A 12506-nucleotide genomic window follows, 5' to 3' on the forward strand; every position below is an offset into this window, starting at 1 on the left:
TATTTACACTAAGAAGAAGATTGTGGGTTTAATCTCACAATGAGCTAACAATAATATAAATCAAAGTCGTATTTGACAACAATCGAATGAGATGCCGGGTGATGGTGAGCCACATATAATTTTTGAATAAACTGGATAACCACTAGAAAAAAGTTCTCCTAGAATGGCCACTTGTATTGGACATGCTACGTGGTTTTTCATTTCAAATCCTAAGCAATAAATTGCTGAATTAGTTGGTGGCTGAACGTGGTTCACAACATAGAAATCAGCTTCCAGGAAGGGAACAGAGACATTTGATGGACATATTGGACCAGTTGTAGTAGGACATATGAAAGAGGATACTAACCTAATAACACGACATTAACTTAGAAACATAGAATAAGTGACGTCAAATGAGAACTTTAGAATAAGTAATGCCGAGTTATTGGTCTGATGCCACCGTTGCATCGCAAGCCAACGGTCCATTACTTCCAACTTTCTCAAACATTAATACGTTATTGATTTAGAATACTCAACTATAACGTTTTGGGTTTTGGATGAAGATAGGTCTCTAGTCATCAAAGCATTTAGAAGTATGGTACCAAAATAGCATTCATTATTGATCCATGTATGGTACCAATTGGATTTGGAAAATCAGCCTGCGAACTTCGAAGTCTGTTACGTAGTTATCTTGTAATTAAGGTGCGAAGAAAGTCAATTGAAAATGTTTGTCTGGTCCAGTCTATACCAGATAAATAAAAAATACAAATTAAGAAGCTGTTATGTTTTACGAAAATAAGAAATCATGTTAAACAATTTCCATTTTCCAAAGTTATAAGGAAGATATTTCACCAGGAAAAAAAAAAGAGTATAAATATAAATATCATTAAACTATAGTATTAAGCGGTAAAAAAAAAAAAAAAAAAAAGTTAGGAACCAAATTTTTAAACTTCTTTTGTAGATCAACATGACGTCAATTGATGGTTAAACTCATTTTTAATGTTTATAGAGAATTTAACCATTAACGATCACGTTATATTGTTTAAAATTCAAGAAATGCTCAAGAGATATTTCAAAGTTTTAAAGTGGGACTTTTCATGCACTACCAAACTTTTAGTATTGACACGAGAATTAACGTTAAAATATGAAAGAAAATGCACAAAAATACAAGCACAAAGTCTGAGGCACGTGTTGACATCCAAGTCCTCGCCATGTGCATCCTCAATTATGATAAGAATTATAAATTTATTAATAGCAGAGATTTTTCAGTGTAATCGGTACACGGAATGGTACATCATATGTTACTATACAAATGATGAGATATATGTGTTAAAAAGTTGATAACTTAAAAAATAAAATTTCTTACCACTTTTATTAAAACACGTGGTATACTACTTGTGTTCTCTTCATAACTAAAAATTTCTTCAATTTAGCTACTGTTTTAGAATAGACAACCGACAAGGCACTTGCGTAAAAGTAGCAACTTTTATTCATCTTTCAGACTTTTGCGCTGCTGAATGGGCCATCCAAGGCCATGGATGGGAGAAATTACATGTGTCGACAAAAGAATTTGGTACATTATGTGTGTTCATATAAAATGTTTAATTTTTTATAAAATAATTAATCACTTATGTGATGACAGTTGACGTATAAAATTGTGTTTTGGTGGTTCTGAAGAATTTTGAAATTCAGATATCTTCCCTGAAACACATGATTGCATTAAAATCCTATACAGCTAATTATTTTGTTTCTCTAATCACATTTTTATTTATTGAATTCGTTTCTGAGTCGTCTTCAAAAATGGTTCCGTGGAGCATCTAGTCTTACAGCTAGAGATTAGATTTTCACAGCCACACAGCCTTCTAGTCGTTTTCAGAATATTCATCTGTTTTCAAAAACAGTGGACTGAAAAATACCTTGCTTGTTCCTAACTTCTGCTCTAACCTCAAAGAAAACAGCATCGTATGCTTAAAATCTCGGAAAAAAAAAACTTCTGAGATCTGAAAACTCAGGACTCAGAAAGCTAGAAAACATGTTCAAGTCATGGAGCAAGAAGAAGAAGATAAGAGCTGTATTCCAATTGCAGTTTCAGGCAACTCAGGTATCGTTTTCAAACTCAGAAACTAAACCCATCTTCTTTCCAGTCACTTATTTCGAAATTGGTCTGTTCTAGATGGATTTATATCGAAATTTTCGAGTTTTCGAAACGAGTTCAGCTGAAATGTGCTCTAGTTTTTCATACATATTCATATATATATATATATATATATATAATATCTATGTATATATAGACGCTATACAGAGAGATGATATCACATTCGTACCTGGATTTTCTTTCCTGACCTTTTTTAATTTCAGGTGCCGAAACTGAAGAAGCCTGCTTTGATGCTGTCGCTGGTGCCGGACGACGTCGGAAAGCCGACGGTGAAGCTGGGGAAAGCGGCGGTTCAGGACGGCACCTGCATTTGGGAGAATCCAGTTTTTGAGTCAATGAAGCTCATTGAGGAAGCAAAAACAGGAAAACTGAAAGAGAAGATTTATCACTTCATTGTTTCTAATGTAAGGAAGCGTCTAGTTTTCAGAGTTCTTAAGGGATTCGTTTGGTAACGTTCTAATACTAAGGGGATTGTTGCAGGGATCTTCGAAATCGGGTTATCTCGGAGAAGCTTCAATCGATTTTGCAGACATTGTGGCGGAAACTGAACCGTTAACCGTCACTCTGCCCCTTAAGTTTGCAAATTCCGGTGTAGTTTTACATGTGACAATTCACAGGATTCAGGAAGATGGTGATCAAAGGTGAGAAATGAGAATCCACACTTCACTCTATTGCTTCTCTAGTTTTGATTTGTTTCGGTTTTTCTTCGCTGTCTCCTTTGCTTGCGCGAGTTAGACATAAGATTTAATCTGATATTCAGGGAAATCGAAGAAAGTGACGGTCCAAGTCTGTCACGCCATAGCAGCGTGGGGAACCAAAACGGCAGTTGGGATGCAGATGGAAGCAACCACCTCCGTTCCAATGAAGTACGGTATTCCATAGCATTTTCTTTTCGATGAAGTTAACTCAGATGACCTAAATTTATGAATCCGAGTATGGGAACCTGACTAGGTGTAGTTTATGTTGCTGCAGAATGGAGGATATGTCCAACGGGACGCCGCTAGTTCCCTGTCACCCCCTGAAGTACAAAATTCCATGCCTCACAATGGACAGGGGGGTGCCAACGTAAGGAAAACCCATATGCATCAAAAATCAAGCTTGGATTGGTCTTCAGATGAAAGCTTATTTGACTCACTAGACATTGTTGAAGACAAGCTTCCGGCAGAAAGAGTGCAAGCGGTTTCAGATGTTGATAAACTCAGAAATGAAATTACTGTTCTGAAGAGGCAGGCGAACCTATCGGAACTGGAATTGCAGTCTCTTCGGAAACAGATGGCCAAAGAGAGCAATCAAGGGCAGAATCTGTCTAAACAAATTGTTAGCCTTAAAGAGGAGAGAGATGCACTCAAAATGGTATGCGAACAACTTAAGTCCTCGCAGGGACGTAGTAATGGGAAACAGACTTTCAAAAAGTTGCAGCCCGAGACTGAGGATACAAGAGCACAGTTAGAAGCAATGAAGCAAGAGCTTAGTTCTGAGAAGAAAGCAAGAACCCATCTTCGCTCACAACTCGCGCAGACACAAGACTCAAATTCTGAGTTAGTCCTTGTCGTGAAGGATCTGAAAGATGAATTGGGAAAGAAAAATAGAGAAATATCTGATCTTTCAAGCCAGTTAGAAGCTGAAAAAAATTCCAAAATGATGGGAACATATTCCGCAGGAAGAATAAACGAAGATGATCAGGAAGTAGAATCGTTGAAGCTTGACATCAGAGAACTTCTCAGTGAAATAGACACACACCAGAAAAAGAGGGAAGAGCAGGATATGCGTATAAAACAGCTCGCCTTGGACTGTGACCTTTTAAAGCAGGAAAAATATGACATCTCTAAGAAGTTGGATCGAAACCAAGAAAGAATACGAACAGAGATGGAAAATGAGCGAGCGGGTTATGTGGCTACTATAAAAGAGCTTGAATCTCAGTTAGAGAGATCAGAAGAAACAATTGAGAAGCAAGCACATGAATTCTCAGAATGTTTGATGTCCATTCAGGAACTTGAGAGTGAACTTAAGTCTTTGGAGAAGGAACACGGAGATGCAGGCCAAGGGATTTGAAGAAAAACTTGAGGAAGTGATGAATGCCAAAGTTGAGCAGGAATACAGGGCCATCCAAGTCGAGGAAGAATTGAAGAAGACACAGTCGAATAATTCTGATACAGCTGAGCGTCTTCAAGAGGAATTCAGAAAGCTTTCTGTTGAAATGACGTCTAAGGTTGATGAAAATGAGAAGCAGGCCACAAAAGCGATGGCAGAGGCTAATGAACTGCGCCGGCAGAACAGAGTTTTGGAAGAGATGCTCCAGAAAGCCAACGAAGAGTTAGAGCTGATTAAGGGCGAGACTGAAGTAAAATTGCAAGATCTTGACAACCAGAATGAAGTGAAAGCAAAGCGTATAGAGCAGATGTCATTGGAACTAGACAATACATCAAAGCACCTTGAAAAAGTAAAGAAGCATGAGGAGGAAGAGCACGAAGCTCTCTCAATGAAAATCAAAATGCTCGAAACTGAGATAGAAAGGCTCACAGATGAGAATTCTAACTCCAGACAGGAGAAAGAGAAATTGAGAGGAAATTTGGAACAAACGAAGAAATTAATTGCAGAAAATGAGATGCTGATCCAGTGTCTGAGTGTTGAAAAGGACAATTTGGAGAAAAGATTTGCTTCAGCAAAGCGGGAAACAGAGAAAACGCATGAGGAACTTACTAACATTAGATCTTTGAAAGACGAGAAGGAAACTGCAATCACTTCTCTGAACTCCGAAGTGGAAAACCTGAAGACCCAGCACAGCAAGTTGAAGGATGTGCTGAAAAAGGAAGCATTGGAAAAAGAAAGCTTGAAGAAACAAATATCTCAATTACAGGCTGAGGTACAAAAGAAAGTCAGCAATTCAAAGAGAACGGTTAAGAATACCAATGGACAAAGGTACACTCATTTTATCAAGCAAAATTTGACATCTCTGCTTATCTCTACTAAATATATCATTTTATCTGCGTACCACTTTTTTTTTGTTTTTTCTGTGCTGACAATATGCATGTACATGCGAGCACAAACACAAACAGTCACCAGTCAAAGTAGATTGCAACTTTTCGGAATAGTTATTTAACTTCATTTCACTTCACAGGAAAGTAGAAGATTGCTCGGAGAAAGAGTTGAAAGCCACCAGTGATGAGAAGAAGTATACAGATTTGATGACTGAATTGACATTACTGAAAGAAAGAAACAAATCTATGGAAAACGAACTGAAGGAAATGGAAGAAAGATATTCTGAGATAAGTCTTAGATTCGCAGAGGTTGAAGGTGAAAGGCAACAACTAGTAATGACTGTGCGTTACCTCAGAAACAGTAAGAACTAGCTTCCTCTGAGGTTTTGAACCTTGGACAGCTGGATATGCTGAGCACTAGAGCAAATATCCAGGTGGGACTATTCGACTGCAGAATTTCCAAAGGTTAATAACTAGGCTGTGAAGCAATAGACATTATTTTTTCACAAACCTGTTGTTCATCATTTTCCAATTCGAATCTCGACAGAATCACCGCAGTCTGGAACCCCGAAAGATAAAGATCCGGGATTCATAATTGAGTGGAGATTTCATGAATATTGTACCATTTTCATTATATTAACACAGTTTTTGTATCACACAGGCATTACTCATTCATTTGTGCTATTTGTCTAAAGGATTTAATAGAAAACTTTATTGATTTTCTGAAACTGAAAAGTTTGTGACACGAATTTCTCAAAAGAGCTTTTAAGAAAATGCTCAATCTTACCTATAAGAGGCCAATATATTTCAACCATTTTGTCATTAATATTAATTACAGACTTGGGACTTCCAGACAGAGCTACAAAAGTACTGACTCAGAAACAGAGATGCAAACAGATATCATTTTACTTTCCGGCCAGGTAAACATAAAAAGAAACAAATACCATTTTTCTGTAGTAATTGGGAAGCAACCTAAAACCATGATCCTAAACCATAAGCTCTGAACCAACACACCTTGCCGTTTCAAGTTTGAATCTGAAACTTTTTCCTGACACCATGAGCTCCATCACTCCACGCCAGCTTAGTTTGGTTTCCACTATCATTCGTTGCAAAAGATAGCGTCTGCAGTTGATCAAGTGAAGATATAAAAGACCTCAGTGCGAAACTGTCAATGATTCAATGATAGGAATACCGTCTATGCATGTGATTTATAATACAAGAAAAACAGACTACCAAGATGCCAAAAAGGGATATGAGACAAACCTGTCTTGCTCTTTTGTCAAGAGGTGTCCACGCAGTAAGAGGAGCAGCTGAGTAATTTTCATTTTTGGGTGAGCTTGACGATTGTAAAGGTCGGTTCTGCCTCTTTCCTTCTGGTAATTTTCTTGGAGTGTTGCCACCTTGGTACTTGTAAAAATCAAGAATAGACTGACTTCTTCTCTTGCTAACCTTCGATACATTCTCTGGATAACCCAAACTAGGGCCGGTTAAGTCACCAGGAAGGAGACGCTGACGCAACCTGCTCTTTTCCTTGATTCTCTTCAGAACCTCTATTGTCCAGGGAGTATTTTGCTGTGAACTGCCTGAGCGGAGAGCTTTTGAGAGTGGTGTTCCACCATAATGTGATATATCATTCTCGTAGATATGTAGCCCTTGCTTTCATCCATAAGGTGATATATCATTCTCGTGGAAATGTATCCCTTGGGATTTCCCCCAGAACTCTTCATGAAAATCTCCTCTGAGGGCATGTTACGGTTTGTTAAGTGGAAAACATCATGTTCAAGATCTGCATCTGAGTAATTGTTGGCTCCAACTTGCGAAATTTTTCTCAGGCCTTCTGCAGAACACCAAACAGTTGGAGTTGAGTTGATTTCAGCAGCTGTTGGGAAAGTACAGTGACTGCTCGAGGCAAATGACAATTTTCTTGCAGCTTTAGACCTCCTTGTGGATCCATTTCCAACTCAGGCATCTGAGAAGTTCATGGAGTTGCCAATAAAAGAAAAGTCCTCATCTAATACAAGACTGTCTGTTAGGTCAATAACTTCCTCTTTTAGGTCCTCATGCAGAACCTCAGCGTTCTTCTTGTTATAGAAATCAAAATTCTTCATGATAGGCATATCTGATCCTCGTTTCTGACCTGACAGCTTATCCTTCAACGATGAACAGGACCTTTTTATCTTGTTTAATACCTGAGGCCCTCTGGAGATTTGAGAATCATATGGCTCAAAAACCTTAGAAGGATACATCATCATATCCATATCCAAACCCTCTTGATCAAACAAGTCATTCTGAGAGAACCTAGACTTTCGGAACTCATCAATTATTTTGGGGCTTTTTGACAAACATGAATCAGTTAGCTTGGAAGCTGTTGAAGGATGCAAGATGCCGGTACTGAATTGGTTTAACGGCTCCAGGTGCAAGAATTCATTCGTTGGTAACTCATATTTGTCAGGACTACCATTGTATTTTCGCTTCTTTCTTTCCAAAACAATATTCAATTATATCTTCCCGAGTGCAGACTTGAGGACACTGAAGAGGAGCAGTCTGTCATAATTGATTTAGAAACTGCCGGTTCACCATATTTGCATAAAGCACTAATAGTGTGATACTTTCATCAGAAACGTGATATTTTTGGAGTACACTCACCCTGGTTTCATGGGACGATTCAAGAAACTCTTTGAGCAAGCCTCCTGAAGACAGTATTGCATGAGCTGTTAAAGCATTTACTGAAGGAAGTTTGGTAAGGAATGATTCTGCAAGACTTTCCGACTCAGGCATTCGAGGATACATAAACCTTGTCAACTTCGTGGCATGTCCCATGCAGCTCAGTACAATTACATCAGTCAACTCAGATGAATAAGAGTTGAAAATCTGCAAATCAATTCCCAGGCACGCTGCTGCTGCATAAAGTCCATATGAGGACTCCATTATAGTGGAGAGGAAGCTGTTTTCTCCCTCAAGACCTGTTGGAGAAATACAAGAATAAGAAGAATTTCTATCAGTTCAATGTAGAAAAAGCAAACAAAAAAAGTAAAAACTACGAATATAGTTTTGTTAACTACCATAAAGCAGCCACTGAAAGTGAAACTCAGCAACGTCAAAACATTTGTGGCAATGTTATCAATGCACAGAAGTAAGTATGAAGAAGCTTCATCAAGAGTGGTTGCTTTCTGTCCAATGTTTTTAGAGTCATACCACACTAAACAAATTGCAGAACTGATTATGATATCCACAGGTAAATCTGAATCACGTTCTACTAATTGTACCCCTTCTTTCTCCTTTGCAAGAATTTTTTGGTAAGTACTTCTTCTAGACACTATCACTTCCTTATCAAGATTTTGAGTGTTTACAACAATGACCATCTCAGGGAAAGACGCCATGCTGTGCTGAAAACGCTCAGCTTCCATTGCAGATGACATAGAAAGATTAGGTAGGGGCATACTGCTAGCTTCTGCTTCATCTGCACCTTCTTTATATCTCATATCATTCTTTTCATGACCAGGAAAAATGTCCAAGAGTTCCTCTGATTGCTGATCATTCATGTTCACAACTGGAGGAGATATAGAATAAGACTGCTCTCCCTGGGCATACACCTGGTCTTAGCATATTTGAATAGAGAGGTAAGTGAGTTAGAATTAATTAGCTATCCATAAATGAAACAAATAAATAATGAGATTAATGAGGGACTGATAGATTCAAATAATTAATGATTAAACCTTTGGAAATGTAGCATTAGCAACTCTGGTAACTGCACAATTACTATTTCCACCTGTAGAGGCCTTCTGGGGATTCAAGAAAAAGTCGATATCATTGAATCGTGACATAGACTTGAAAAGTGAGGAAGCCCTCTCAGCACCTCTTATATCAATCTGCTCTCCATTTTTCTTCTGTGGAAAAGTGCTGCCTGACAATTCAGCTGAAGTATCTCCAAGATGACCAGCAAGCAGAGGAATGCCATCAGAGGGCAACTCCTGTAATTCTTTGGTTTCTTCTGTATTAAACTCCTCTACAGGCATCATCGGAGAAAGCAAAATCACACACCTGCATTCCATCATTATAGCAGTCGTCCCAATCAAAACAGGTGCTCAGTGAATTTGTATCCTCCAAGATTTTCTGATGGGAGAAAGAAATTTGACAATTACATTTATCTTTCTCGAGAAAATGCCAATCCAAGTAAATCCTATCTGATGCAGATAGGGGCAGCAGCAGTAAGTTAGTTAGTGTTTCCTCCATAACAACATATGACGATCTCTTTTCATGATCAGAGAGAACAGGCACGGGCAATGATTTGAATGTGTCATTAACCAGGGCTAGCTCATGACTAACAATCAAAGTATTGAAGTTTATGTCTCCACTAAACATCCAGTCACAGGTTTCTGGTTCATTTGCTGTTCGTGTACTAATGAGGACTTCAAAATGCTGAGATGAGTCCAAATCAAGAATCTGAGATTCTTCAAAAACAACCGGGCTTAGAGATTGGAAAGAAGCAACTGTGGACGCCCCTTGATATGTGATGTCTCCCTGAATCTATGACATTTCCACCGTACTTAATAAATCCATTTCAGGAGTAATGTCAAGGGACCCGAGATCAGATCGAAGATCTAAAAGATACTCTGATATCCCGTATTCCTTTGTACCCAAAAGCTCCTCTCCAGTTCAGATTATCTTTTTTATCCCATTGCTGGGGCTCAATATTTTCATAAACAGAAGAAAGTTCACCCTCTACAGACAAACCCGTGAAAGTTGGCAGAGTTATCTCATTTGGTTCTAACACAGGGAAATTCTGATAGAGTTGCATTTGGTCCTTGTAAGAACAATCATCTTGAAACATATAAGCCTTTTGATCCGTGGAATACTCTGAATGAAAGTCTTCAACTGTATGAACTGACTCATGAACTTCCCAAGGACACTTCACTGTAAGATTGAGCATTTCCTGAAAGACACATTACCACATAACAGCACTTACACAAAAATTAATATCAGTGACTTGTTAACCATCAAGCTGACTAAGGAGAATGGTAAAACAACAAAATTTGCACCGTAAACTTGATATATTACATGAATCCCAAAATGAAACTTAGTCAAACCAACTGCTTCCATAACTATAATTATTCCAAGATCCACCCCTTCCCATCAAATGTCTATCCAAAAAATGACGTAAGTTAAAAACCTTGGAATCACTTTATCTAATATGATAATCAACAAAAAAGAAACTACGGTTATACTTATTACAATGTCAATATTAAAATTTAATAACACGTCTAAGAAGGACAAGTCACCGGGAGGTTGGGACATGCCAGTGTTATTTGTCATGTGTCAACTAATTAGAAAGACTGAAGCAAATTATAACTGAATCATAAATTTATGAGAAACATGCTAAATTATTCTCAGTTTCTGGAACTTCTTCTGAAAGAAACGGGAGCTCCTCTTTATCATAAATGTAAGCATTTTCCTGCACATACGAGACAAGATATTATGGATGCAGAACCAAATTGTCCATTAGCAACCGGTTAGTAGACATTCAGTTTACCAAGAACACATCCAACTCTGGTGTTTCAAATCGGAGCACTTCATATGGGTGTGCATCTTTCTCTGCATCTCTTCTGCCATTATCCTTCTACATTAACATAAGCTTGATTTGTCAGACAAGCACAAACATGATAAAAAGCCGTTAAATATGAGAATTCCGTTGGCATACTTTTTGGAATGCAGTCTCCACAGTCTCGGAGCCAAAAGTTATCTGATGCTCCAACCCCTTCTAGTTTTTGAGGTCCTCGGCTTTCTTCTGCAGGTCATAACAATCAAACACGTCAGACGAATACCACTAATTACTCGAACTACTTTAGCATATAAGTTCAGTTTCAGAATTCGTAAACTTCTATCAACTTTGACATCAAAGCAAGAGCTGCCCTATGCAGTTAATTAAAGGAGTAGTTTATAAACTTCATACAATTCTGGATTTATTTTTGTTCTGATACATAATACGACAGCAGCCAAACAAAACCTATGATTAGATTGAATAATAAAACTCCGTAATCTATTTTTCTTTCAACAATAACAAACGCAATAATCCGATAATTTAAATTTTAATCCAAATTAAGTTCAATGATCAACTGCATTACGCATAATTAACAAATTCTTAATCTGATTCAGCACATTACCTCCGAGAACTGCAGCCCACGGCTTCCGGAACCGAAATTTCTAGAACTCGGAGACGGATCGCCGGGCTCGAAGTCCGCGACATCGAGAACGATATTCTGAGGAAGAACTTCGTGAGAGCAGCTCCGATCGGCAATTGCTCGATTTGGAGCGAGACTTCGAGTTCGGAGTCGAAGAGGAGGAGGTGGAGGCCGTCGAAGGCGGTGGAGAGATTGGAGGGAGACAGGGGAAGAATCGGGAGGTGGAGGAAGGTTAGGGATTCTAGGGCTTGGGTTGGAGTGGCGGTGAAGTAGTCGATGTTGAGGTAGCGAGTACGCATTTCAGCTTCAAATTTTTGAGACGCGACGGACTGGTTTGGTTTCAGAGGAATACAGTTTGGCGCGTTAAATTTCCGCTGTTATATTGATACGATGGGTCGTTTGAGCTAAATGGCGCTTGGTGCGCACTATACCACTGGAACGTGGGCACTCTATCTTGCGTTAGATGGATTATGTCTAAAACGGTCTTCGCATCCAACGGTATCTGTTTAATCACGGTTAACATTATGGTGATATTTTCTCATATAATACATCTATACATTTATCTAAGAGAATATATTTTATAAATTTTTTTGATGTTTTATTTATTTATCAATATATTGTCATCATCTAAGCTAACAAACTTCTCTTTGTCGGAAAAGGATCCTCGTTGGATCCTTTTTCTAGAGATCCCAAAGATTCTGTAATTATGTATATTCATCGTACATCGTGCGATCATTTTTCGTTAAATACTATTTATATTTGAATTTTAAATAATTTATGACCACTCGATGTATGATGAACAGACACAATTACGGGATCCCTAAGAAAATGATCCTCTCCAGATCCTCTTCCCTCTTTGTCAATTAAAAAAGCATGAAAAGACAATTTAATATTCTAATACAAAATAAAATTATGGACAATAATGTAATCAAACTTTCAATAGTATACGTATGGATAGTCATTATCGCGTCAATATTCAATTTTTTTCTTAAACTAAGATTTTTTTACAGGATAATGCTAAACAGATCAACTATTTAACCTAAATTTTATAAATTATATGATGTAGTTGTTGATAATTAGATTCTTTAACTTATTAATTAATGTATTTATTTATTTTAGGGATATATCACTTGATTTACAAATTAAAATTGATTTACATAACATTACTATTTATATTACCAAAAATATCCTCTATAGTTACCTATCTCCAACATG

The 12506-nt window shown here is 37.8% G+C and overlaps 3 protein-coding genes across 3 annotated transcripts; 2 read left to right on the plus strand and 1 right to left on the minus strand.

Annotated features, from left to right (window-relative positions):
• The first annotated feature begins 1608 nt into the window (after window positions 1-1608).
• LOC103932193 (paramyosin) lies at window positions 1609-4273 on the plus strand. Its single transcript, XM_009341742.3, has 5 exons — window positions 1609-2080; window positions 2338-2538; window positions 2615-2775; window positions 2895-3000; window positions 3107-4273. The coding sequence occupies exons 1-5, from the start codon at window positions 2012-2014 to the stop codon at window positions 4184-4186; spliced, it is 1617 nt and encodes a 538-aa protein (XP_009340017.2). The 5' UTR covers window positions 1609-2011; the 3' UTR covers window positions 4187-4273.
• On the plus strand, window positions 4206-5770 carry LOC125471101 (spindle pole body component 110-like). The gene is made up of 2 exons (XM_048571014.1): window positions 4206-5053; window positions 5253-5770. The coding sequence occupies exons 1-2, from the start codon at window positions 4206-4208 to the stop codon at window positions 5482-5484; spliced, it is 1080 nt and encodes a 359-aa protein (XP_048426971.1). The 3' UTR covers window positions 5485-5770.
• LOC103932236 (protein SHORTAGE IN CHIASMATA 1-like) lies at window positions 5627-11657 on the minus strand. The gene is given in 14 exon segments (XM_048571015.1): window positions 5627-6234; window positions 6376-6768; window positions 6771-7072; window positions 7136-7477; window positions 7633-7710; window positions 7713-8067; window positions 8151-8705; window positions 8829-9186; window positions 9188-9639; window positions 9725-10045; window positions 10514-10564; window positions 10643-10729; window positions 10945-11017; window positions 11274-11657. Coding segments are annotated over 14 exon segments (3783 nt in total). The 5' UTR covers window positions 11591-11657; the 3' UTR covers window positions 5627-6135.
• Window positions 11658-12506: the final 849 nt, after the last annotated feature.

Source organism: the organism of the source record quoted next, unplaced genomic scaffold, assembly GCF_019419815.1.
Source record: "Pyrus x bretschneideri cultivar Hongxiangsu unplaced genomic scaffold, Pyrus_bretschneideri_v1 Contig57, whole genome shotgun sequence".
NCBI lineage: Eukaryota > Viridiplantae > Streptophyta > Magnoliopsida > Rosales > Rosaceae > Pyrus > Pyrus x bretschneideri.

What these genes read in the sequence shown, in the direction of transcription:
- LOC103932193 (XM_009341742.3), top strand. Translation starts at nt 2,012, where the DNA reads ATGTTCAAGTCATGGAGCAAGAAGAAGAAGATAAGAGCTGTATTCCAA. An exon ending in CAGGAAGATGGTGATCAAAG is followed by an intron (nt 2,776 to 2,894) that starts GTGAGAAATGAG and finishes TCTGATATTCAG; the next exon opens with GGAAATCGAAGAAAGTGACG. An exon ending in ACCACCTCCGTTCCAATGAA is followed by an intron (nt 3,001 to 3,106) that starts GTACGGTATTCC and finishes ATGTTGCTGCAG; the next exon opens with AATGGAGGATATGTCCAACG.
- LOC125471101 (XM_048571014.1), top strand. Translation starts at nt 4,206, where the DNA reads ATGAATGCCAAAGTTGAGCAGGAATACAGGGCCATCCAAGTCGAGGAA. An exon ending in AAGAATACCAATGGACAAAG is followed by an intron (nt 5,054 to 5,252) that starts GTACACTCATTT and finishes TTCACTTCACAG; the next exon opens with GAAAGTAGAAGATTGCTCGG.